The sequence below is a fragment of the Melanerpes formicivorus genome, unplaced genomic scaffold (genome assembly GCF_026170545.1).
Source record: "Melanerpes formicivorus ecotype bairdi unplaced genomic scaffold, bMelFor1.0.p_v2 SCAF_22, whole genome shotgun sequence".
Classification (NCBI taxonomy): Eukaryota; Metazoa; Chordata; class Aves; order Piciformes; family Picidae; genus Melanerpes; species Melanerpes formicivorus.
The window spans coordinates 1,995,100-2,020,440 of record NW_027142374.1 but is presented as its reverse complement, the minus strand read 5'-3'; the positions used below and the strand labels follow the sequence as shown (position 1 = coordinate 2,020,440).

The following is a 25,341-nucleotide window of genomic DNA, read 5'->3' as shown; positions in this document are numbered from 1 at the left end:
CATCCTCGTGGCCCTTCTCTGGACACCTTCCAGCACCTCCAGATCCCTCCTGTACTAGGGGCTCCAAAACTGGACACAGTATTCCAGGTGGAGTCTCACCAGAGCAGAGTAGAGGGGGAGAATCACCTGCTTTGACCTGCTGGCTCTGCTTCTCTTGATGCAGCCCAGGATGTGATTGGCTTTCTGGGCTGCAAGTGCGCACTGGAACTCTTCTGCTCACTTCAGCTCCCCACACTGTATCAGAGGATGACTTCCCTATGAATATGGGAGGAATGGCTGCACCTTGTCTGGGATCCTTCCCTGGCTGCACCTGGTCCTGCCAGCAGCGATGGCCCTTGGTCAGCAGGAATGAGGTTTTGCTGGTTCTGTGTGCTGGAGAGTGCCCATGGCGGTGCTGGTGCCCCGGGTGCTCCTGCTCTTTCCCAGCCAGTGCTTCCTTGCCAGCGGGAGGCTCCTGCTCTAGGGCTCAGAAGCTCAGCCACGGGGCCTGATCCAGCATGGCTCTGTGTACACCTGGACCCAGTGCCATCTGATCCCTCTTTAGCTGCCCCAACCAGCTCCTGTGTAAGGTGATGATTCAGCTGGTCCTGTGAGGAAGTCATTGTGCCCCTGTACTCAGCACTGGTTAGGCCACACCTTGAGTACTGTGTCCAGTTCTGGGCCCCTCAATTTAAGAAGGACATTGAGACCCTTGAATGTGTTCAGAGAAGGGCAACAAGGCTGGGGAGAGGCCTCAAGCACAAGCCCTGTGAGGAGAGGCTGAGGGAGCTGGGGTTGTTCAGCCTGGAGAAGAGGAGGCTCAGGGGAGACCTTATTGCTCTCTACAACTACCTGAAGGGAGGTTGTAGCCAGGTGGGGGTTGGTCTCTTCTCCCAGGCAACCAGCACCAGAACAAGAGGACACAGTCTCAAGCTGTGCCAGGGGAAATTTAGGCTGGAGGTGAGGAGAAAGTTCTTCCCAGAGAGAGTTGTTAGGCATTGGAATGTGCTGCCCAGGGAGGTGATGGAGCCATCATCCCTGGAGGGGTTCAAGAGGGGACTGGATGTGGCACTTGGTGCCATGGTTTAGTAGTCATGAGGTGTTGGGTGACAGGTTGGACTTGATGATCTTTGAGGTCTTTTCCAACCTTGTTGATTCTGTGGTTCTATGACATTACCCTGTGGGACAGGCACGCTGCCTCGATGGTGGTCCACACACCTGCACTGTGCTGAGTTAACATTTTCTCCCTATTGCTTTTCTTTTTTTTCTTCAAATCCACGTGGTTTTCCCTTGCATTTGTGCTCCTATCCTCAGTGTACATAAATCTAAGCCTCTTGAAAAGGTCATTCTAGTTTTTTCAGAAGCTTCACCTCTTTTGTTGCTGTATGGTTTCTTAACCAAGCACACTTCCACGCTTCTGTGGTGGAGATGCCTGCCTGTGCTGAAAGCATCAACTGCAGATAAGCCCTGGAAGGCCTCAGTGGAGAAGCAGAGCCTCTAGGTCAGAAGGAAGGACCATCTGGTGCCATATCCTGCCTCCTACGCTGTGCCGGAGCTGGTGCTTGGGAGGAAGTAAGAGAAAGAGCTTGCAAACAGAGTGAGCCTTTCCTTAAAATATCCTTCCCAGTCTGACAAAGGGTAATTAAAGCAGTTGTCAAACCAGGCATGGTGACCAACCCATCGTGCCTTGTGATGGACTAACCCTCCTGAGGCTTTTCACAACCCTTTTGGATTCCTTGAGTGGTTTTGCTGTTTCCTTGTCTGATGTGACTGCTTTGATTTCCTGTCTGTGGCATGAGGTGGTGCTCCTGGTCAAGTTTAAACCATGATTTTCACTGGGGCATGCTCACACCTGGGCATATACTGTGGCAGCTCAGGAACAGGGTCTGTATTTGTGCCCATGTGCCCATGGAGGGTGGTGGCTGCAGCAGGGAGCCAGTGCTGGCAGCTGACCTGAGCAGGGAATGGCTTTCCAGGGGCTGGGTCCCTTTGAAGTGGTGGTGTGGTGGCTGCTGCTGCTCCTTTGTCCTGTGTGGCTCCGAAGGAGGTGCTTCACTGCTCACCTGCCTCCAAAGGGAGCTCTCTAAGGGCCAGCCATGCCTGGCTGCCAGCATCACTGTGCTCCTGGCAGCTCCAGGGATGGCCCCACTGCCACCTGTAGCCTGGGAACCAGAGTGTGTTGGCAGCACCAGAACTACCAGCTCCCTCTAAATACACCCTGTCTGTCCACAGCACCCACCATGCTCCTGGGGTGCAGCTCTTCCCACAGCTCTGCCATCCTTTGTCCCTTCTGTTGTGCTGATACTCTTTCCAGGAGGGGTTTGAGGTGGCATCTCAGCTGCCCACTAGGAGTGGGTTTTGCAAACACCTCTGCCAAGCTGATGGTGTCCTGAAAGATTCTCTTGTGGCAGGTGGAGGTTTGACATCAGGCTGTTGACAGAACTGGCCGAGGAACCCCAAAAAGTCAACCACATCCTGGGCTGCATCAAAAGATGAATGGTCAGCAGGTCAAGGGAGGTGATTCTGCTCTTTTGAGACCCCCACCTGGAGTACCACATCCAGCCCTGGATCCCCTAACACAAGAAGGACTTGGATCTGTTTGAAAGTGTCCAGAGGAGGTTACAAAGATGATAAAAGGGCTGGAGCACCTCTTCTACAAGGATAGGATGAGGGAGCTGGGTCTGTTCAGCTTGAAGAAGAGAAGGCTTCAGGGAGACCTTATAGCAGCCCTCCAGTACCTGAAGGGTCCTCCTGGGGAGGGACTGTTTGTAAGGGTCTGTGGTGATAGGACAGAGAGCAGTGGTTTTAAACTAGAGCAGGGTAGATTTAGGAAAAAGGTCTTTATTATGAGGATGGTGAGACACTGGAATGGGTTGCCCAGAGAAGTTGTGGACTTCTCATCCCTGGAAGTGTCTAAGGCCAGGCTGAATGAGGCTTTGAGCACCCTGGTCTAGTGTGAGGTGTCCCTGCCCGTGGCAGGGGGATTGGAACTAGATGATTTTTTCAAGGTCCCTTCCAACCCAAGGCATTCTATGATCTTCCTCGGGACCAATCCACCATGTTTCCCACAAAATGAGGCATTTCTACACCTGAACTCGTGGCTGATCTTTCTCTCCAGATGAAAACCTGCCTTCAGCTGGCTGTAGTGACAAACCAAGTGCTGCAAGCTGAGCCCAGGGCTCAGGGGATGCAGATGCTCCTGTGCAGCCCGGGCACAATGAGGTGTGAGCTGTCCCCGTGGGCATGGAGCGGACAAAGGAGCTTGCAGCAGTCAAGGGTGTTGTTGAAGCTTTCTGCCATAAATATTTGATGGGTCTTTTGTGTCTCTGGCTTGGCACAGGGGATGGCTGCACCGCCTGGAATTACAAGCTGGTGAATGTGCCAGGTTTTAGTGCAGCTGCAGAAATTGTTGCTGTTACGCCTGAGGTGGCTAAAGGTTGGTTCTACTCCATGTAACTGCCCTGGACAGCAACAGGACCTCGTCTTTGCCACAGGTACCTCCACATACAGGGGTGCTTGTGTGTCAGGGATGGATACATGAGCAGCTGAACATGGTTTTGGTGCATACAAGGATGTGTGCAGCTCAGAGCTGCTGTTAGAAGTGGCTGATGACCACACATACCTCTTCTGCAGTGTACCTGAGATCACTTGCAAATGCAGAAGAGGATCACAGCTGTTTTTACACTTCACACCATCAAGTTATCTAAGTTTCTTCAGCAAGTGGAACTTCTTGGGCATGGAGAGGAGGTTGGTTTGATGCAGCGTATGCTTTACTGCAGAGTGTTCCTCCTATGGGGAAAAGGTCCCCACAGGTCTAAACTTGTTCCCAAGCTGTTACCTCAGCTATACAGGTTTAATTGCAGCATAAGGCTGTTAATCCTCAAGTCTTCTGCAGCTCTGAATGACTGGTGGAACTGAGTAGGAATGGCTCTTATTGGCAGGCTCCTTTGCTGGTTTGCCCTGTGAATCTTGAGAAGTCCCTGCTGTGGGGTCTGCATGCTGCTGTGAGCCAGTGTGCTGCAAACTCACTTGCAGGGAAAAAAGATCTCTTGGCCTCAGGGAGGAAGCCACCAAGTCCTAGCTGGTGTACTTTAGGGCTGATCCTGAGATCTTGTGGGGTGTGGAGACCTTTTCTTAGCCAGGGTTAGTTGAGCCTTTTGATGCCAGCTCTTGCACAACATGTACAAATGTGGACATCTCCATCAGCTTGATGAATGAGGGCTGCAGGGATCTTTTCTGCCCTTGTCACCAGACATGCTGGTGGTCCTTTGCTAACATTGTGCCCTGCTGGCACTTGTGCCTATTGCCATTTGCAAATAAGGAACTGGAGCCGTGGGAAGCACAATTTGCTCCTGGCTACTGAAGAGTTTAATCTTAAAGCCAGGAAGCAGCCTCAGGACCTTGGCTGTTGGTTCTCTGCTCAGACCAGGTCCTGTAAATAATGCTTTGGTGAATACAACAGGTCTTGTTGAAGAGCACAATGTCCTATTCTCAGCTACATGTTCTTTGATGATCATGCAATTTGGCATGGTGCCTTCATCAGCATTGTGCCTTTGGTCAGCCACCAGCCCCTCCTGGCTCTGGTTCCCATGAGCACTGTGCAAACACTTGCTCTGTGTGTACACAGCATTGTATCCTGCTCCTGGGCAGGTGTGGAACAGGATAGAGGTGGATCCAGTGAGGAAATGTCCTCAGATTGCACCAAGGGCATGGTTGGGTTGGATCTTAGAAGAAGCTTCTTCCCTGAAAGGATTCTCAAACAGTGCAACAGGCTGCCTATCCCAGGAGGTGTTTAGAAGAGACAGAGATGTTGGGCTGAGGGATGTGTTTTGGAACCAGCCTTGCTACAGTTAGTGAATGGTTGGACCTGATGACCTTACAGGTCTGTTCCAACCAAAACCATTCTGTGATTCTATGTGGAAATTAGGATCCTGCTCCAGGTATGAGCTTGTTGGTGAAGCCACCACATGGAGACTATGCAGCTGGAGCATGATCCCTGGAAGATACTGTGTGAAGTGGTGTATGGGCAGTAACAGCAGCTGCCTGTGTGCCTCCCTGCTCCTGCCCTGCTCCTTCTCTGCCAGGGACTGGCAGGCTTCGTGCAGACCTCATGCAAGCCTGCCCTTCACAGGAGGGCAGTTCTCCAGACAGTGTAAAGTGGCATATTTTTCTTTAATAACTATTTCTGTCTTGCTTTCTGGACTTGGTGTGCTGATAGGGAGAATGGTGAGGGCACACCTGGAGTATTTAACAAGGCCAAGCACTGGGTCCTGTGCTTGGGTCGCAACCACTCCATGCAAAGCTACAGCCTTAGGGCAGAGTGGCTGGAAAGTTGTTCTGGCAGAAAAAGACCTGGGGGTGTTGGTTGACAGCTGGCTGAACATGAGCCAGTGTGTGCCTAGGAGGCCAAAAAGGCCAACAACATCCTGGTCTGATTCAGCAACAGTGTGACCAGCAGGATCAGGAAGTGGTTGTTCCCCTGTGCTTAGCACTGGGGAACACACCTTGAGCACTGGGGTCAGTTTTGGGCTCCGCCACTCCAAGGAGGGCATTTTGGTGCTAGAGCATGTCTAGAGAGGGGAAAAGAAGCTGGTGAAGGGTCTGGAGAGCAAGGCTGATGAGGAATAGCTGGTTAGTCTGGAGAAAAGGAGGCTGAGAGGAGATGTCATTGCTCTCTACAACTCCCTGAAAGGAGGTTGGAGTGTGGTGGGTGTTGGTCTCTTCTCCCTAGTAACAAGTGATAGGACAAGAGAAGTTGCACCAGGGCAAGCTGCTCTAGGTGACCCTGCTTTATCAGGGTGGTTGGACTAGATGATCTTCAGAGGTCCCTTCCAGCCTTCACTGTTGAGTGATTCTCATTGTGTATTTGGGTTAAATCCAAAGTCTTTTAAAGTTGCTTAGTGAGAAAGTAGTGAGGCTCAGGCACTTGCTGATTGGGATCACACTGGGGTGAGGAGGACTCAGCTTTCCTGCAGCAAGCTGGGGCCCTGCCCACTGCTGTGGGATGGATTTCTGCTATTCTTTGTGGAGGAGCTCTTGGACTTTTGCAGATAATTAAATGTCAAGTGAAGCTGTTCTTAGCCAGTGAATGCCCTGAGCTATGGGCTTCAGGGTCCCTCCTTTAGAGTGTTTTGAGTGGGTGTAGCAATCTGGACTGAGTTGAGGGGACATATTGAAGCATGCTACATTGGTCTTTCTCCTCAGATACAGCATTGTGCTTCTGTTGTTTGCCCCAGTGAGTTTTTGATTTTGCAAAGTGGAGCAGCTTCAGGAGGAGAAGCCGAGCCGGCCACTCTCTGCTTTGGGCTGGGTTTGTGCTTGGGGCGTTCTGCTCTAAGGGATTTCTGTTCCCACTCCTATGCAGAGCTGATGAGACAGGATGTTTTAAACCTCATGCCCAGCCTAACTTGTGCTCCATCAGCTGTTCTGGGAGGCTTATACTAACACTGGCCTTGGACAGGGTGCTCTTGGCAGCTGGAAGAAACGCTCTTTACTGAAACTCCCTGAGCATCAGACCTTCCTGCAAACGCTGTTGGTTGGTGTAGGTCTGTGTTATGGGTGCTGTTAACCTCACAGAACCTTCCTGGGACAGGTGGACCTTCCTGGGACAGGTGGACCTTCCTGGGACAGGTGGACCTTCCTGGGACAGGTGGACCTTCCTGTGGTGGGGCAGCCTGAGACAGATAGTGGCTGATGACCATGGTTAGCCCAGAAACTCAGCAAGAGGAGTGGAAATAGGTTGTAAATGTGCTGATTTGCAGGGTGCCTTGACACCAAAAAAAATGCTGCTTTGCTGGGTGTAGATGTTCAAATGGACAAGCAACAGAGAACATGAAGATCACAGAGAAGCTCAATGTATTTACCCTTTTCGTCTGATTTCACTTCAGTTTTGTTTCCTAGAGTACAGCAGCAACCCTTATGTGAAAAGCTGTTCTTCATTCATGACAAAGCCATCTCCAACTGGGTTTGATAGCTGCAAACAGTATTTGGTCAGTGCTGTCAAGTGTAAGGCACTATTACATCTGCTTGGCAGATGTGTCACACAGCTGCTGTCTGACAGGCCTGCAAAGTTTGGAAGAGGAAAGAAAACAATAGTTGCCAAAGAGCAAAGCTCCTCAGAGTTTAACTGAGTTTTACGAGAAGAGTTTGGACTCAGACTGTTAGCTGTCCCCTCTCTGAATGTCACCACAGACATGGAAGTCCCACTGTGCTTGAGTCATTCTTACAACTGCAGTCCATGCCTTGGCCTTGAGATATGTTCCTATGGAGAGGACCCAGCAACGTGTTCTGGGCTGTGCAAACCAAATGATGGGCACAGAGCAGAGTCCGTGGGGCTCCCTGCTGAGCCACATCAGTTTTTCTCAGCAGGGCAGAAAGCTTTGTCTTTTCCATGCTTAGCTTCATGTATCCTCTAAAACTGTGTCATGGCAACAATCTCCTCTGTGGAGGAGTCTCTGAATGTGCTAATTGCAGCAGCGTTTTATAAATACTCAGTTTGGAGCCCCTATGAAAAACGTCACTATGCTATTGTGACAACTGATCATCCAGATGCTGCTTGTTTCCAGTAACACCCCGAAGCCTGAGGTCATACCAAGTCTGTGGGGATGGCAGAGTGCTTTGTCAAGTGCTCAGGGAGGCAGTAACACGGGGTTGGGGGCTCATGCTTGACTGTTGTAGCAGCACAGTTCTGTTCTCTAGTGATCACAAAGCTTCTTTTTTCATATGAGAAACAATTAGGCTTGAATGAAACCATGATTTCCTCCACCTTGTGCAAAAGGAGACACAAGCTGGCTGTGCTGTTCATAGCCAGTGCTGGGCAGTACCCCCAGGGTCTTTTCTGTCCTGTTCCAAGAGTGCCCTGCAAATAAGAAATCCCCAGCTTGCTAGTGAGCATCAACTGGAGCTTTGTTTGAGTGGCGGATGTCATTGGTACCCCACTGCTTTCTCTGCTCTTTTTCCAGAGGTTAGTGTTTGAGGACAGAGGTCATGCTTCAGTCCAGGATTCATAGCAGCATCCAACTGATGCGCCTCAGGCACAACAACATGCTGGGGAGTTTGGTGCCAGCACTTCATTTTCCTTAGCATTTGCTCAGGAGGTTTTTGTTCAGCGGCCAAGGCAGAGCGAGTGATGAGTTGGCCAAGGAGCAGCTCTAATGAGACCACAATCAGCCTGTTGTTGTGCCTTGGCCTTACCAAAAGGTAGCTATCCTGCTCCTCCTTCACTTGTTGGGTTCTCCTAGCCAAGATGGAGAGGGTTTGTAAGGGAAATGTTACAGAATCATAGAATTACTGAGGATGGAAAAGACCTCTGAGATCATCAAGTCCAGCCTATGACCTAACATCAGCCAAACCCTGCCACCAGGTGCCACATCCAATCTTTTCTTACAGACCCAGTGACAGCAACCCCACCACCTCCCTGGGCAGTCCATTCCAGGGCCTAATCAGCCTTTCTGTGAGGAAGTGCTTCCTAATATCCAACCTAAACCTCCCCTGGTGCAGCTTCATGCCGTGCCCTCTTGTCCTGTCGCAAGTTGCCTTGGAAAAGAGCCTGACCCCCACCTGATTACAGCTTCCTTTTAAATAGTCATATAGAGTGATAAGGTCCCTTCTAAGTCTCCTCTTCTCCAGGCTGAACACCCTGAGCTCTCTCAGCCTTTCCTCATATGATTTTCCCTCCAGCCCCATCACCAGTCTCAGTCCTCCAGCCTTTGTTGCCTGGAGTAAAGTACTCCTGCTTAGTTATTTTGGGTGCTCAGCTTAGGACTGCTCAGAAGGGTGCTTAGTGCCCTCTTCCCCTGGGAAATGAAAATCTCAAGTCATAAGGATGCTGTAGGAATCTGGGTCTCCATATCTGTGCCAAAGTCAAGGAAGAAGCTTTCAGTGCAATAAAATGTTGAGGAGCAAGGTCCTTGCTGGAAACTGTGACTCCTGAGCATGGTGGCACCCCCTGTCCTATGGTGCTTTGCACCTCAAACCCAAAAATTCCAGGTCCCCTTGGCAGCATGGCCCTGGTGGTAGTTGCCCTGCTGATGGGCTATGTGGGATGCTCTTGGTCTGCACCTGTGTTTGCAGAAGGCACAGCACAGCCTGTCCTACCACATATCCCCCCTTCCCCCCCCCTCCCCCCCCCAAGCACAAGCTGGATTAAAACATCAGTTTTGCCATTTAATAGAATAGAGTAGAATTAACCAGGTTGGAAGAGACCTTTGAGATCATCGAGTCCAACTTAGCATCCAACACCATCTAATCAACTAAACCATGACACCAAGCACCCCATCCAGTCTCTTCCTAAACACCTCCAGTGATGGTGACTCCACCACCTCCCTGGGCAGTACATTCTAATCTCTCTTTCTGTGAAGAACTTCTTTCTAGCATCCATCCTAAACCTCCCCTGGCACAGCTTGAGACTGTGTCCTCTTGTTCTGGTGCTGGTTGCCTAGGAGAAGAGACCAACCCCCGCCTGGCTACAACCTCCCTTCAGGTAGTTGTAGAGAGCAAGAAGGTCTCCCCTGAGCCTCCTCTTCTCCAGGATAAGCAACCCCAGCTCCCTCAGCCTCTCCTCACAGGGCTGTGCTCCAGACCCCTCCCCAGCTTTGTTGCCCTTCTCTGGACACCTTCCAGCGTCTCAACATCTTTCCTAAACTGAGGAGTCCAGAACTGGACACAGGAATCAAGGTGTGGCCTAACCAGTGCTGAGCACAGGGCACATTGACTTCCCTGCTCCTTCTGGCCACACTATTCCTGATGCAGGCCAGGATGTCATTGGCCTTCTTGGCCTCCTGGGCACACTGCTGGCTCATGTTCAGCTGCTGTCATCCAGTCCCCCCAGGTCCATTTCTGCCTGGCCACTCTCCAGCCTCTCTGTCCCCAGCCTGCAGCTCTGCATGGGGTTGTTGTGGCCAATGTGTAGAACCTGGCACTTGGATGTGTTAAATTGCATGCCCTTGGACTCTGTCCATCTGTCCAGCCTGTCAAGGTCCCTCTGCAGTGCTCTCCTACTCTCTAACTGATCATCTCCTGCCCCCAGCTTGGTGTTATCTGCAAATTTACTGATGATGGACTCAATGCCCTCATCCAGATCATCAAAAAAGATATTGAACAGGATGTGGCCCAGCACTGATCCCTGGGGGACACCACTAGTGCCTAGCTGGCTGTGGCACCATTCACCACCACTCTCTGGGCTCAGCCTCCAGCCAGTTCCTAACCCAGCTCAGAGTGCTGCTGTCCAAGCCAGGGGCTGGCAGCTTGGCCAGGAGTTTGCTGTGGGGGGCGGTGTCAAAGGCCTTGCTGAAGTCCAGGCAGACTGCATCCACAGCCTGCCCCACATCCACCAGGCAGTCACCTGATCATAGAAGGAGATCAGGTTGGTCAGGCAGGACCTGCCCTTCCTAAATCCATGCTGGCTGGGCCTGATCCCTTGGCCATCCTGTAAGTGCTGTGTGATTTCTATGGTGATCCCTGGAGTCATGGACCCCAAAACTCAAGGGAGATGTGAGAGAAGAAGCACCAGACTCTGGGGTTAAAACGTGCCCTTGGGAGATGATGTTTCATTTCTGGAAAGCAGGGGCTGAAAATATCTGTGGAAAAATGCTGCTTTTTTTCCCAACTGTGACTGTCTCCAACTTAGTTTAAGGCTGCAAGTTGTTTGTTTGTTCTCAGTGAGAAAATGCCTTGTGAAACTTTAATTCCTTCTTCTTTTTTACTGTGCAAAGGTTAACCTACTTTCCCCACCAGGTTTCCTTCATGTGGGCTTGTGTTTTCCAAGACCCTCACGTTTAGTATCATCTACTTTAGGTGTTGGAGATCATTAAATGTGGGTTTTATCAGTCTAAAATATTGACCTGGGGGGGGAAAAATCAACTACTAGAGAAGAACTCTACTGCCACTGCTTGTCCTCAGCTTAGGTGAAGTAGTTGAATGAGAGAAAAATATTTGAAGTATCTTGCAAGACAAACTTTATTTCTTACCATGACCAATTCTGACACTTGTTAAAATGAAGAATGTTTCTGTAGATGCCAGTGGGACTGAGGCTTGGTCCTTAACAAACAGAAATAACATTTTTATCTACAAGAGGACAAACCAGAAATGTGTACATGGAAGGGCAGAGAGCTGCCCCTGGTTGTGGGGGGGGGGGGAAGACAGCAGGAGGCAGAGTTGCCCCAGCTCGTGCAGCTCTGCTCCATGGTGTGTTGCAGCTCCCTGCAGCTGGCTGAAGGCTTGAGAAATGCTTCAGTAAAGTAGAAATGACCAGAAAGCTTTTGGAAAAAAGAGAAATAGAATCAATATTGATTATGTTGGAGTGTGCTGAAGTGTGCAGGCTTAAAACAGCGAAAAGATTACTCCCTGGGACCGACTCTGTAAAATAATCAGTGGTTAAAATTTGATTATCAGACAGAACAAGGACTTTAATCTGGATAGATGTGCTTTGAAACATTTATTTGCAGGAACATGAATGTTTCATTTTTAAGCTATTGTTTTATTTACAGGTAATCCAGAAAAAAAAATCTCTACCAGTTAGAGGCATCTCTTGTGTTCAGTCAGTCTGGGTTTTTTTCCCCCCTCTTTCCTTCTCCCAGGGAAAGGTGAAAATTACATATGTTGATCTGATCTGCTTCACTGCCACTGAAATGGTCAGTATGCTAAATATGGTTTTGAAACAGCCTCTCCCATTATTTAATTAAAAAGAAATCTAATAACTGGACCTAAGAACAACAGCTTTTCCAGTTCCAGTGTGGCCCCATGCCAGAGGAAAACATGATTTCAGAAGCTTATTTGCTCAAAATTAAAGACTGTAACAGTCTGAAAACCCAACCCAGCAGTGGTTGCTGCTGTTTCCAGTGGAAACCTCAGCCCAGTACTCTGCCAAGCCTAGGAAGCATGGGAGAAATTTGCAAAATAAGGGAGTAAAATTCCAAAACACAAAAATTAACATTGGAGATGTCCTGGTGAGAGGAGAGCACTCCAGCTCCCAGCAGTGTTCCCTTAGCACATTGGATAGAATACATTTCACAGAATCAACAAGGTTGGAAAAGACCTCAGAGATCATCAAGTCCAACCTGTCACCCAAGACCTCATGACTACTAGACCATGGCACCAAGTGCTATGTCCAATCCCCTTTAGAACACCTCCAGGGATGATGACTCCACCACCTCCCTGGGCAGCACATTCCAATGGCTAACAACTCTCTCTGGGAAGAACTTTCTCCTCACCTCCAGCCTAAACTTCCCCTGGTGCAGCTTGAGACTGTGTCCTCTTGTTCTGGTGCTGGTTGCCTGGGAGAAGAGACCAACCCCCATTTGCTGCTGACCTGTGGCATTTGTCCTCTTGGATCCATTTAAAACATCAGTTTCTAGAAGAATTGTCATCCTTTTGTTAGGAACTTTCATGTATAATTTGTCACTGAATCACAGAATGGATTGGGTTGGAAGGGACCTTTAAAGGTCATCTAGTCCAACCCCCTGCAGAGAGCAGGGACGTCTTCAACTAGAGCAAGTTGCTTAGAGCCCCATCCAACCTGACCTGAAATGTTTCCAGGGATGGGGCATCTACCACCAAACTGGAGAACCTATTCTTGTTTTTTGCTACCCTCAGTTTGTATCTGAGCTTGCTTGTTTGGGAAGTTTAGGGAAGCTGGGTTCAAGTCCTGCCTTGGGGTTCACACATCGATACACATGTTTGCTTTAGCCTTTTGTTGCCTTTTGACTGCTGCTTTTGCTGCCTTTTGACTGCTGCTTTTGCCTTTTTTTTCCCCCTCCTTAGAAACCACAATACCCATCTGTGCAAAGGACATCAGTGATGATTTGATGAAAGGGTTTGCTTTTCTTTCTGGTGAGTACAATGAACTTCTCCAGAGTCTCACTCTCTGTGCGGTGATTAAATACTCCAGACGAACTCCTGAGCTGCTTGGCTAAATGACGCTCCAGGTGGGATGTTATCCATCAGGTAGTCTCTAGTGCCACTAGGAATGTTGCCAATAAAGCATCAAGGCAGTTTGAAAGAAACATCCTAGGTTTCTGTCTCAAGCCATGCTTTAAAATATTCTTACCTTCAAACGCTCCATGCATTAACAAGTATTGTGCTTTGAAATGCATTTCTGTAGGTTCCAGAGCAGCCTGCTGATTTGTCCTAGTATTTCTGGCTTCTTTTGCTGTCCCATGCAAGATACACTCAGTAACTAAAGGAAGTACCTGATGCCTGATACATTTGTTTCTACCACCACCACTATGTGCCTGTGCTGTGCTTGAAATCAGAGGCAGGATTTGGCCCTGTTTTGCTCTTTTGGTGGTGTAAAAAGCCCTCTATAGCCATGGCAGGGTGTATACTGACCTGACTGGTGGACCTGGGCTTTGCTGCTGGCCCTCCTTGAAAGCATAGCCAGGGAAGCATCCTTGTCTTTATTGCAGGTGGCCGAGGAAAAGACAAGGCTTGGATTATCACCCTCCCCGACAACGCTCGCTTCAACGAGGTGCCTGAGGAGATCGTATCTAAAGTCTTAACGTACCTAACGTCAGTCCCCAGGTATGTGGCTCCCTTCTAGCTCTTGCCTGTGATGAGCAGAGGTGTTGGTCCTGCCTGGGTCAGGCAGGGGATCTTTAGGGTAATGCAGTGAGTGGGGGTGAGGGTCATCTTCAGTGCTCAGAGCAGGTAAGAGGGAGAAGATGAATGATGCATGCCATTACAGTGTCCAGGCGTGGTGCTTAATTTACTGGTAGCAGCAGAGGAAAAAGTGGACCTCATCTTTATGACTTGTCAGCCTGCCTGTATCATAAATTTAGTTTATTAAGTTTCTAATTAACAGCAAGCTTTCCATAAGCTTTGACATGTGTCACCACTTAAATACACCATGCCACTGCAGAGTAATGTTTTGACATGGACAAATAGAGAGTCATTAGCCTGGAAAAAGAGAAATGGAACCAGAGGAAGAGGCTAATTACAGGAACAAAGGTTTGGGGTCCCTATTACTGGTGATAGCTCAGCAGCATCCATTACCCACCTGCGTCTTGGGATTAAGCAGCTGCCAGTCTGCTTGGGCCACATACTGGGCTGGATGTTTAGATTAATGCCCCCCCTCCCTCTTGCTGCTGAGCCTGGTGATTCAGTTGCCTGGAATGCTTAATTTCCTTGAATAATGCCTGTTTTGGCAAATTTCTTTCTTTTTGTCAGCCTGCAGGGAGAGCAGGTCGACAGCAGCTAGATGGAAACTAGATGGGAGCTTTTCATCAGTGGCTGCCTTGTACCAGGTGTTTAGCCACCTCTGCAGGATTAAAAAAAAGCTTCTAGTTCCTCTGTCCTTTCCTCTGGGAGTCTGAGTTTTCTTGGGCTCCTGGCACACAAGACAGGAATGTGCCGTGGTGTGCGCTTGCCAGCATTGTTTTTCCTTCATGCTGTGCAGGCAGCCCATGTCTGTGCATTTGCACTTCCCAGCTCTGCCTGGTTTCTCCAGGGCTTCTTGTTCCATATGACTGTAAACACCCTGGTATTAGCATGATGAGCAGTCTTGCTGTCCCTGTAATGGGTCAAACTCAATCAAGAAGCTAATGAGAGCTGCAAGCTTGCTGGTGATTCAAATATATTCAGCATGTTATTAGTAAAGCCACTCTAATCATGGCTCTCTGCTCCTCCTACCACCATAACAACCTGCCTCAGTGGTTGACCATCTTAAAAGCATGTGCTTTGTAATGCTTCAGAGTCTAAAAGGTCATGGTGTCAGGGAGCAAGGAGAGGCATCACATAGATGAAAGTGGAAGGCATGTGTCAGCTCTGGTACCCCTGAGTACACATCCCGCTGGCATCACATCATGGGATCAGAGCTCAGGCTTTGGACCAGCAAGTCTTTAAAAGAGGTAAATAATAGAATCAATAAGGTTGGAAAAGACTTTAAAGATCATCAAGTCCAACCTGTCACCCAAGACCTTGTGACTACTAGACCATGGCACCAAGTGCCACGTCCAATCCCCTCTTGAACACCTCCAGGGATGGTGACTCCACCACCTCCCTGGGCAGCACATTCCAATGGCTAACAACTCTCTCAGTGAAGAACTTTCTCCTCATCTCGAGTCTAAACTTCCCCTGGCACAGCTTGTGACTGTGACCTGAGGGTCAGAGTTAGCTGCGGATGCACCATCATTTCCCTGTAATGGTTGGACCTGATGATCTTGAAGGTCTTTTGCAACCATAGTGATTCTGTGTGATTCTATCATGTACTCATGGATGGGTATGGGCATATCAAACCCATCCACACAGTCCCTTTCCTACACAACCAGTAGCAAGGACTGGATATTGTCCTCCTGATACCAGTCTGAGGAAACCTCATGGGATGTCAGGTTTGTAGTATTTTGAGAAGCTGAATTTCATGAAGCGTTTTTCTCCCTGAAGGAGTTGTTAGATAAAGGAGAGAGATGCTGTAAGTTACTCTTCACTCCAGAAAGTGAATACAGAATTTCAGTAGAAGCTTTAAGAATAAATAAACACATAAAAAAAAAAAGTCAGTTGAAGTCAGTTCTGGAATGTGTAAGATTGTTATTACAAAACCTGTCCTAATTACAATTAAAGTAAAAGAAAACTGAAAAACTCCTGTTGCATCCAGCATTGGTGCAGCAGCACCTTGAGCACTGGGTGCTGTTCTGGGCCCCAAAATTTAACAAGGATGTGAAGGTCCTCGGATGCAGCCAGAGGAAAGCAACAAACCTGGTGACAGGGCTGGAAGAAATGTCCTGCAAGGAGTGGCTGAGGACTTTGGGCTTGTCTAGTTTGGAGGAAGGAGGCTGAGGGGTGACCTGGTTGCTCTCTGAAGCTTCCTGAGGAGGGGACATGGAGAAGGAGTGTAGTGGTTTGAGCCTTAACTGGGAGTTAAAAGCCCAAATGGGGAAAAGGCTGACAATCTCTTCCCCACTCCCCCCCCCACCTCCTCCTTCCAAACAGAGAGGGGAAAAAAAGAGGGGTAAGGAGCAAATCCACTAAACAACGATCTGGAGTTGGCTTGGAAGTAGAGAGGCAAAGAATTTTTCTTTAAACTATATATATATGACAATAACAGGAAAAGTTCACAAGGGCAAGGAACAAAAGTGGATGGGAGGGGGGCAGAAAAGAATAATACAAAACCAGTCTTTCTCTGAGGAGGCATGGAGGCAGCAGGGAAAAGGATCAGGTCCGGCCACATGGCTGAGGAGCAGGAGGGCCGCTGCAGTAGCTCTCATCCAGCAGAGGCAGGAGCCAAAAGGAGATCCAACAGCTATGATGTCCTGCTTTTTATACCCTGGCTGGGCAGGGAGGGGGGAGTGGAACAGACTCAGCTTTCCCAGAGGGAAACGCCCTGCAGGGAGGGTAAAGTACCCACAAGCCCTCCACCCTGCTTTGGTTTTTTGTTTTCAGAAAAGGGCATTAACCCACCACAAGGAGGTGCTGAGCTCTTCTCCCAGGGATCCAGTGATAGGATGTGTGGGAATGGTGCAAAACTCTGCCAGGGAGGTTTAAACTGGGCAGTAGGGAACATTTCTTTACCAAGAGGGTGATCAGACACTAGAACAGGCTTCCAAGAGAGGAGACCAACTTTTCAGTGTTTGGACAATATCTGCATGGTTCGCTTAGATGGTGAAGTACAAAATAATTTAGAGCATTGGCTGGTAGCACAGAGGAATGGCACACCAAAGGGTGCTGTTTGCTATAAATACCTCTGGATTTAGATATTAGGCTGTGAGTCCTGATGGCTGCTCTGATCCCACCAGCCAGGAGGAGTCTCTCAGGCCTGTGATAAATCTTGCAATGACAGACTCCAGGATCCAGTTTCAAGTCCTCCTGCAAAACATCCCAACTCTTTATTTTTAGTCATGTGTGTCTTGCCACACACACAAAATTAAGGGTAAGGGGGGAAAAAAAGGTGACAAGAAGCTGTGACCTGGAGAGGAATAATCCTTGATCTGGTTATCTGTCTCCATCTTTCTGCTGCTGTATGCAGATGAACTCACTCTTTGCAGCCTTAGTGAGGAAATATTGATTTATTTTTATTGTCAGTCTAAAAGGTACATCACAGGACTGGAAATCTGATAAGCTTGCAAGGCCTGGCTTGCAAATAGTCACAGATTTGCTCCACTAGCCCCAGAATAAATTAAACATTTCCCACAGTAGGTTTCAAAGCTTTTGGACAACTGGGAACTTAGTTCATCGTGTCTGTAGGGGAGCTGACAAAAGTCACTCAGGATTCTCAGAGGCTGCTCTTTGAACATAACCTTGTCCTGAGTAAATGGCACACTTTGGTGTGCTTTTATTAACTGTCAAAGCACTGCAGCCTGGCTGCCTTCTCTAAATGATTTACATTCTGGGGGTTTGCTTCAGCTTTGATTGTGATGACAGCAGTACTGTGTAAACACTATATTCTTAATTGCTATTATTTTGTTCTTCAGTTGCAGCCTGTTGGGAAGTACTGTGGGGAGCTGAGGAATTGTTTCTGCTGGGACAGAGACCTACCTTTTAAAGTTTTAGGGTGTACTGAAAAGCCAAAGGGTTCTACCTCAAACAAAAGGATGCTTTTGACTTCTTCCTACCTGCCCAGGTCATTTAAGTCATGGTGGGGGTAAACAGAAACCTGTAGAATCATCTCATGTGGCCAAAATGATTTTAGCTTTTGGCTGACAAGTCATGCCTGATCCAGTTCACAAGGTGTAACCTTCATTACATGCAGAAGTTCTGTGTACAATCCATGTGTGAAGCAGAATCACAGAATGGTAGGGGTTGGAAGGGACTTCTGGAGATCACTGAGTCCAACCCCCCCCTGTTAAGGCAAGCTCACCTACAGACTGTCACACAGGAAAATTGAGCTGTTCATGTTCTCGCCTCTTCTCTGCCGCAGCCCAGTGGCAATGTATAAATTCACATGAAACCTGTGCTCTTTGGCTGTGGCCTTAGAGATCCCTAAGATACATTTGTTGATCCCTAAGATACATTTCTTGATCCTTAAGATAGATTTGTCAATCCCTGAGATATGTTTGTAGGACAGTTTGGGAGCTGGGTGCTCTGCTTTTGTTTTTTATCTTTCTCAGCACAACTTCTAATTCTTTTGAAATGTATTTGTCAAAGTTCTGGCTCTCAGAGATTGGTGCAGCAAGATGGGCATTGAATGAAAGCTCCCTTGCTGGCTTTGAGTCTCTTTTTCTTCTGTAGTGAAGTTGCCAGGTGTTGTCTGCCATGTGATACTTCTGAGTAATCTACCATTGTGTTTTCACTTGCCAAAACACAAGAATTAGTGAAGATGGAGCCTGTGGGAGGCTGCCCAGTGCAGATATCTGACCCAGCCCTGGGGAGCCAGCACGTGTACTGGGAGCCTCTCTGCAGCACCGAGACACCCAGCTAGGGTGGCATGGGATGTGGCTATCCTGTTTCAGCATCCACAGAATAAATATTGTAAATATTACCTAAGTAGCCTGTAAATACACTGAGATCAGAGGGCTTGGTTACAGCCTGGCTTACCATTACCTGTGTGCAAACACGATTCCAGTTTGTAATTCAGACTGGCCTGGAGTGTGTCTTGTCAGGACTGGAGCTGGGCTGAGCTGGCCTGGGAAGGTGATACTTGAATTGCAGATTGGGCATCTCCAGTACTGCTGGCCTGCTTGGTGAGATTGGGGATTTCAAAGCAACTGCAAGGATTTTGGTGTCAGAAGGGATGTCAGGAAGCCTGTGCTTGCCAAACGTGTTGGGAAGTGCCTCCTAGCAACTGCTGCCTCTCCATCAGAGCCTCAGTCGGTGCCAGGAAAGCCCCAACACCCTGTTTTAGCACCAGCTCCCCCCGCCAAGCTGGCATCACCCCTCTTGGCTTGGTGTCACCCCTCTAGCCTTGTGCCAAAACAAGCCAAGAATCATCTCTTGGCTGCTGTAACTTGGGCAAGCAGGTAGCAAGCTCCTTCAGAGGGAAGAGCTCAGTGGTGAGGGCAGGGATGTGCATTTTGGGGCAGCGGGTGGTGGAGGCTGCTGGCCACCTCTGAGCTGCTCAGCAGGAGCACAGCTGCCTCTGACCTCTACCAAGTCCTGCTCAAGAGCAGTTTCAAGGGCCATCTGTTTTCTCCATCAATCTGTTATCTCCACCACCCACACAATTCCAAGGTGATGCTTAAGCCTGGGCTAGCCAATAGGTCAGCTTCCTAAATTTCTTGCCAGAGTCTGCTCAGGGAAATCTTTTCAAATGAAATTTTGGCTGCCATGGAAATGTCAAAATGTGATTTGTATTCTGTGTTCTCTGGGTTTGGTTGGTGTTTTGGGTGTTTTTTTTTGGGGGGGTGAGGGGTGGAATACACTCACATTCTCCCAAAATGTTATCTGGTTATTGGTTATTTTATTATCTCCTAGTCAACAGGAGTCTGACACCAAATTTATCCTAATCCTGGATAGAAGATTGGACACATGGACATCAGTCAAAATGACTCTCCAAAAAATAGCAGTAAGTCCTCCTTAATGTTAATTTCTTTTACTGTACTAAGTCACTGTGCTCATTATGCATCACTTTCAGAATAACCCCAGAGAACCAGGAGCAATGGTCCTTGTGCTGTCTCTGTAGGTAGTGTTTTGTTTTATGGCCCTATAATTAATTCAGACACAGCTCTGTGCCCCATTTGAGTGCATAAATGAGCAGCTTGAGTACTGGCTGATTCATTTGCTTGGTTTTGTATTTTTTCCATAGTGGTTCAAATGTGTTTTGTGCCACGTTGTGTGCTTTTGATGAGTGGAGGATTTGGCTTCGTTCATGCTCTTTCTAGACACATCACTAATGAGACTATATTTTATCCAGTTGTCAGTGACTGAAAGTGTTGGGGTCTTAAAGCAAGCTTCATGAGCATTTGTATTTGGGCATGGGTAGAAAATGTGTTTTAAATGTGTATGTGTGCATTTGTTTATTTGAAAGATCTATTACATCTGTTTATCTGCTGCACAATGAGGGTGGTGAGACCACTGGCACAGGATTCTCAGAGAGGTGGTAAATGCCCCATCCCTGGAACCATTCCAGGTCAGGTTAAACTGAGCTCTGAGCAACCTGCTCTAGTTGAAGATGTTCCTTACCGCTGCAGGGGGGTTGAACTGGATGACCTTTAAAGGTCCCTTTCTACCCAAAGCATTCTCTGGTTCTACGATCATAACCTGTCTGACCATATCTCAAAGTTAGCGTTTTGCAGCTCAGCAATTCATTATGTCTTAGGGTATCAGAGCTTGGTGTTACAGATATAGAAGAGTCATGCTATAAGCTGCATGGGCAGGTATAAATTCATTGATAAATGCTTTCCCAACCAGACCATGCCATGGAGGTAAGTTAACAAAAAGATTCTGGGTGTAGTACTATTGCTGTTGTTTCTGCTTATGATCATTGAAGAGTTAAAGGCATTGAACCATCTGATAGAGAATTAATTGAACAGTATGTACTGAGAAAGAAACCTCTTACCCAAGCCTGGTTAGATGTGGTAAAATTAGATCTTACACTCTTTTAGTGAAGAGTGAATAGTGGTGCAGCTGAACTTGGCATCAAAAATGCCTGGCTTTGATGGCTTTTTGCTGACAGGAAGGGTTACCCTTTTGCAGTGTGCGTAAGAAACTCCTGGCAGTATTTTGGGTTCTGATTTTCCTGAATGTTACAAACTGAATTTCCAAGTATGGTTCCCAAAAAGAAGCAGCAATGTCTAAAAAGTGGTTCTTTAAAGTTATCAAAATTCAGTTCTGCTGCCAGCCTGTGAACAGGTGCTAGGGCTGAGAGCAGCCTTTAAGGATGGTGGTGTTGCTTTGCATGGTTTGGAAGTTTCACATGTGAAAGAATCCTGTCCTGATTTGTAGCTTTGACAGCAGGGTCGTTAATTTTGTGTTCAATAAGTGGATTTAATCATTTTGTGACCTTTGAACATACACTCTCCTTGTGTACCTGCATGGGCTGTGTTTCCATGCAGAGAAGAGACTTTGCCTGTAGTGCTGTCCATGTAGGTAATGTGGAAGTGCTCTGTGCAGAGAGAAACGAAAAGCTGGACACCTTTTGTCCACTAAACCAGAAGAACTGGGAATGTTGCCTTAAAAACAGGGGCTGCCTTTGTTTCCAGGAGGTGTTTGAGTGGACCTGCCTTTGTGCAGCCAACACAAAAAAAGAATTAGATCTCAATTTCTTTCCAGTCATAAACCACAACCCATACTGCAGTAAAAGATTTCTTTCCCCTAGATCTTTCTATCATTTTGGAATATAGAAGTGCAAATAAGCTGAATTTGAAATAGGCAGGATGCCCTATTTTTTTTTCAGCGTGTGTGTGATTGCAGCTCTGCGCTTGTGCATCTGATCTGGAAAAAAAAAAATGTGTACCAGGCTGTACAGATTTTAATTTAACTCTTTCTGTATGTTTCTAATTGCTTGGCCAAGCCCTGCTCACGCTGGCACCACTTGCTTTGGCAGGCAGGGCCCTGCTGCCAGGGGCCAAGCCTCAGGTTTGGTCAGGAGCATCTTTCCTTAGCCCCCCTCCTCGAAATCAGAAACATTTTTAAAGCAACCCGTCGGGATTTATCGCGGCGGGAGGCAGCGAAGGGTGAAAGCTGTGAGCTTGAGAGCCTCACTCCTCGAAGGAAAAGAAGCTGGCCCCGTCTGCAGGCTGATTTTTGGCATTCCACCTTAAAACCAGCCCGGCGCAGGGCAGCAGCCGGGAGCGGGAGCCGGGTGCCGGGAGCCCTGCTCGCCCCTGTCCGCCCCTGCGTGCCCCCGCGGCGGTTCGCATCCCGCCTCCCACCCGCGGCGGCGGCCCCGGTCCGGTGGCGTTGGCGGGGCGATGGCGGAGGCGAGCCCGCGGCGGGGCGGGCGGCGGGCCGGCGGCACTGCGGTAAGGCTGCAGCGAGCGGCGCCGGGCGGCGCGGAGGCCAGAGAGGCCCTTTTGGAGCGGGGAGGGGATGGAGGAAGCGGGGACAGTGGCCGGAGCAGCTTTAATGGAGCAGCGCCGGGGGCGGGGGTGTGTACGCGTGTATTTTTGGTGCGGCATCTTCCGTAGCCAGGCTCTCCTTGCACCGCTGCCCTGCAGAGCCGCTTCCAGCGCATCCCTGGAATGCCGCGGGAAAGGCTTCAATTGCTGGCGTGCTGGCAGGGAAAGCCTCTGCGGAGAGGGGCCCTGGCTGGACCTGGTGCACCCAGGGGTGCTGGCAACATCGTTGGGGGGTTAATGAAGAAAGGGAGCAGAGCGCTGTGGAGTTTGTCCGTGGCTCTGAGGGAAGTTAAGGCTCCAGTTAGCGGTACCCGGCATTTTATTGTGTGACTTTGCCTTTAAGGGACACCAGAAAGTCATTCCCTTCAGCACCTGTGTAAGGAGACCGCTGGCCTCAGCCTCCCTTGCCCACAGACGAGCTCACTGCCAGATACAACTTTTTCCTTACGTTTATTGATTTCTAACCTCAGGATTGTCCCAGGGAACTTCAGGGAAGAACATTTGCCGAAAACTGAATTTCTAAAATTGTTGAAAATCACATTAAATGCATCAGGATGAGCTATTTTCACTAAGGAGGTAATAGCAGTGATGCTTCCAGTGCGTGCCCTTTCTTGTGCTTGAGTCGCCTGGTTCATCTCTATGGATGCTAGGAAAAATGTCTTTACAGAAGCAGGCTGCCTAGGGAGGTGGTGGAGTCACCAGAGCAGAAGGCATTCAAGAAATGTGTGGACATGGCACTTTGGGACATGGTTTAATAGCCATGGTGGTGTTAGGTTGATGATTTGACTCAATGATCTTAGAGGTCTTTTCCAAGTGAAACAATTATGATTATATCAGGCCTCCCTACATGGTTATAGCTGAGTGTGCATTGAAACAAGTTGCCCGGCTGGGGCCTTAAGGTTTACACCTTTATGTCCTCAAGGGGAGGGGTGCACTCAGCATGGTCTTTGGCCAAGGAGACAGCTTTGAAATGTTGCCAAATGCCTGATTTAGTGGAATCTTCCTGGCAGTTCTCTGTCTTTCCTGGTGTGCTGCAGAGGAATAGCAGAGCGCAAAGGCTTTGGAGGGGTTCTTTAAAGTGCTTTGTTACATAACCCCAAGTTTATCAAATGCACAAGATTCTCTGTGGTGTTACACATAACAATAAGAAACATAAGGCAAAATGAAGGACACTTTTGTATTTGCTTTCTTGAGCATATTGTGTGGGTGGGTTTTTTTTCCCCAGCAGTATCACTGGAGTTCAGTTTGTAGGTAACTTATCTGTGCTTCAGTCCTGCAAAGAACTAAAGAACTGGAGTTGTAGCAGTGATCAGGAAAGATATAGTCACCTCAGGAATGTTATCTCCATGGAATTCTTGGTCTTTGTATTTTATTTTGTCTTTTTTTAATTATTATTTCATCCTTCCTTTTAAGTCTTGTAAGAGGGCACATGGTTTGATTTTGTGCCTGTTTTTCTGCCAGCTTAATTTTTAGCCTTTTTTCCCCCCTTGCTTTTGCATGCTTGAAGTACATTAGGCATCATTTGCAAAGCTGCATTTCTTGTTTTGTATCTCCTCACAAGTGCTGACCTTGATCCTATATGTGTGAGATCAGCTGAAAAATCCCCAAATGCTTTCTAAACTGAATGGAAATCAAATCACCTGCCCTGGAAACACAGCTACTGCTGACGTGAAACATATCAAGGAGCTAAAGGGATAGAATAGAATAGAATAGAATAGAATAGAATAGAATAGAATAGAATAGAATAGAATAGAATAGACCAGACCATAGAGTTCAGTGTGTGCAGAGCATAAAGTTGTGTCAGAGTTTGCCCCTGTTGTGGATGTGGCAGAAGGATGTGAATGCCAGGTGTTGGTCTTCTGTATGTTGTGTGGAACATGTTGGCATCCTGCATTCACAAACCCAAAGCACAAGGCACAAATGTGTCCCAAGGCACATTTGCTCTCAGAGAGGCATTTCACACCTTTGTGTTACTGAGGTGTAGTTTTGGCAGGCAGCTTTGCTTGCCTCCTGATTGCTGGTTCATCATCTGAGAACTGTGGGCTTCCTGCCTGAGGGATCATAGGAGAAGACATTTAAAGTCTGCGTGTTCCCATGGAGTGATACAGTTTGGAGACCCAGGCCCTTCCTCCGCAGAGTCAGCTCTGTGCACAAAGGGCGAATGTTGCAAAGGACTTGAAGGAGTAGGAGAGGGCAAAGCAGACTCATCTCTGCTTGAAGTGCTGAACAGAGCTAAAATGGGCAGGGGATGGAGGGGGATAATGAGATAAGACCATGGAGCATGCATCTGTGACAGGTTGTTCTTCCCAAATATAACCTTGATGTATTTTTCAGGAGGTCAGGGTCATGGTAGAGCCTAAAATTCAGACAGCTGATCACACTGTTGTGAGCTGGAAACTGATTTTCCCCAAATCTGTGGGAATTCACCACTGGATTCACCTACAATGAACTCATAACCATGCAGAAGGACTGTTGGCCTCACAGTCACACTTGACAATGGTCAAGTCAGTTTGAGCCATTAAGACCAGGGGTGCAGGGCCTGTCTCAGAGCAAAAGTATCCTATCCATTGAGGTTTGCAGCTCTTGGTGGCTCCTTGATGATATCTTTGAAAGTTTTTTGTAGAGGTGCTCCTGTTGTCCTATCTGCAGAGAAATGTCCATTGAGAAATTCCCAGGATGAGGCAAACATGGATATAATGGTGGGTATGAGGGAATGACACATGATGGACTCACAGCTCAGCAGGAATGGGCACAGCATTGCTGTGAACGCAGACTGTCAGGTCTCTTCCTGGCATGTCTTAGTGCCATGGATGTACTGGAGCATGAAGAGTGTCAAGGACTAGCCAGACCAGCCAGTAGGCCTGAAAAGAACAATAGCAGCATTTACTGGGTCCAGGAGAGAGCCAATGTGGTGAGGTGGAGGAGGCAGCCAACTTCTCTGGGATGCACTGGAGAATGAGCATTGAGCTTGCCAGAGGCTTTCCAGTGAGATATTAATGCTGTAAATGTTCAGTCATTCAAAATATCTACAAGCCTGTGCCAGTTCTGGTTGTGCTTTCCTCAATGAAGCTTTTCAACATCCCAGGCAGAGGCTCTCCTCAAAGTGAGGAACCACTCCCAACTCCTTGGAGCTACCCAGTAGCTGGTGAATGGTTTACTTTGTAGTAATATGGGAAACTCAAGTTAAAAATCCTGAGTTGAGCAGGGTCTCTGAGATGGCTTTGACTTCAGAGCTGCTTCTAATAGCAGGGTTGTTAGAGGGCCTGCCTTATGTTGCCTTGCAGGAGAGCTGATCTTTTTGTAGATTTAATTAGACAGTCATTGAATCAGGGAGCTGAGCCTGGATGTCCTGCAGCCTCTCACCCACACTCTCCTGAGGAAGACCTGTATCAGAGCATTGAAGGTCAGGTGACTCCATGGTCAGGTTCAGACCTTTGGC

General features: G+C 48.2%; 1 protein-coding gene across 2 annotated transcripts in view; it reads left to right on the top strand.

The window, feature by feature from the left end:
* Nucleotides 1-25,341, top strand: part of MCF2 (MCF.2 cell line derived transforming sequence) — a 75,141-nt gene that overhangs the window by 4,871 nt on the left and 44,929 nt on the right. For both annotated transcript variants that reach the window (XM_068151806.1, XM_068151805.1), the window contains exons 2-4: nt 12,739-12,807; nt 13,383-13,497; nt 19,318-19,408. In XM_068151806.1, coding sequence (XP_068007907.1) covers nt 12,739-12,807; nt 13,383-13,497; nt 19,318-19,408 — 275 coding nt within the window. The remainder of the gene's footprint in view (nt 1-12,738; nt 12,808-13,382; nt 13,498-19,317; nt 19,409-25,341) is intronic.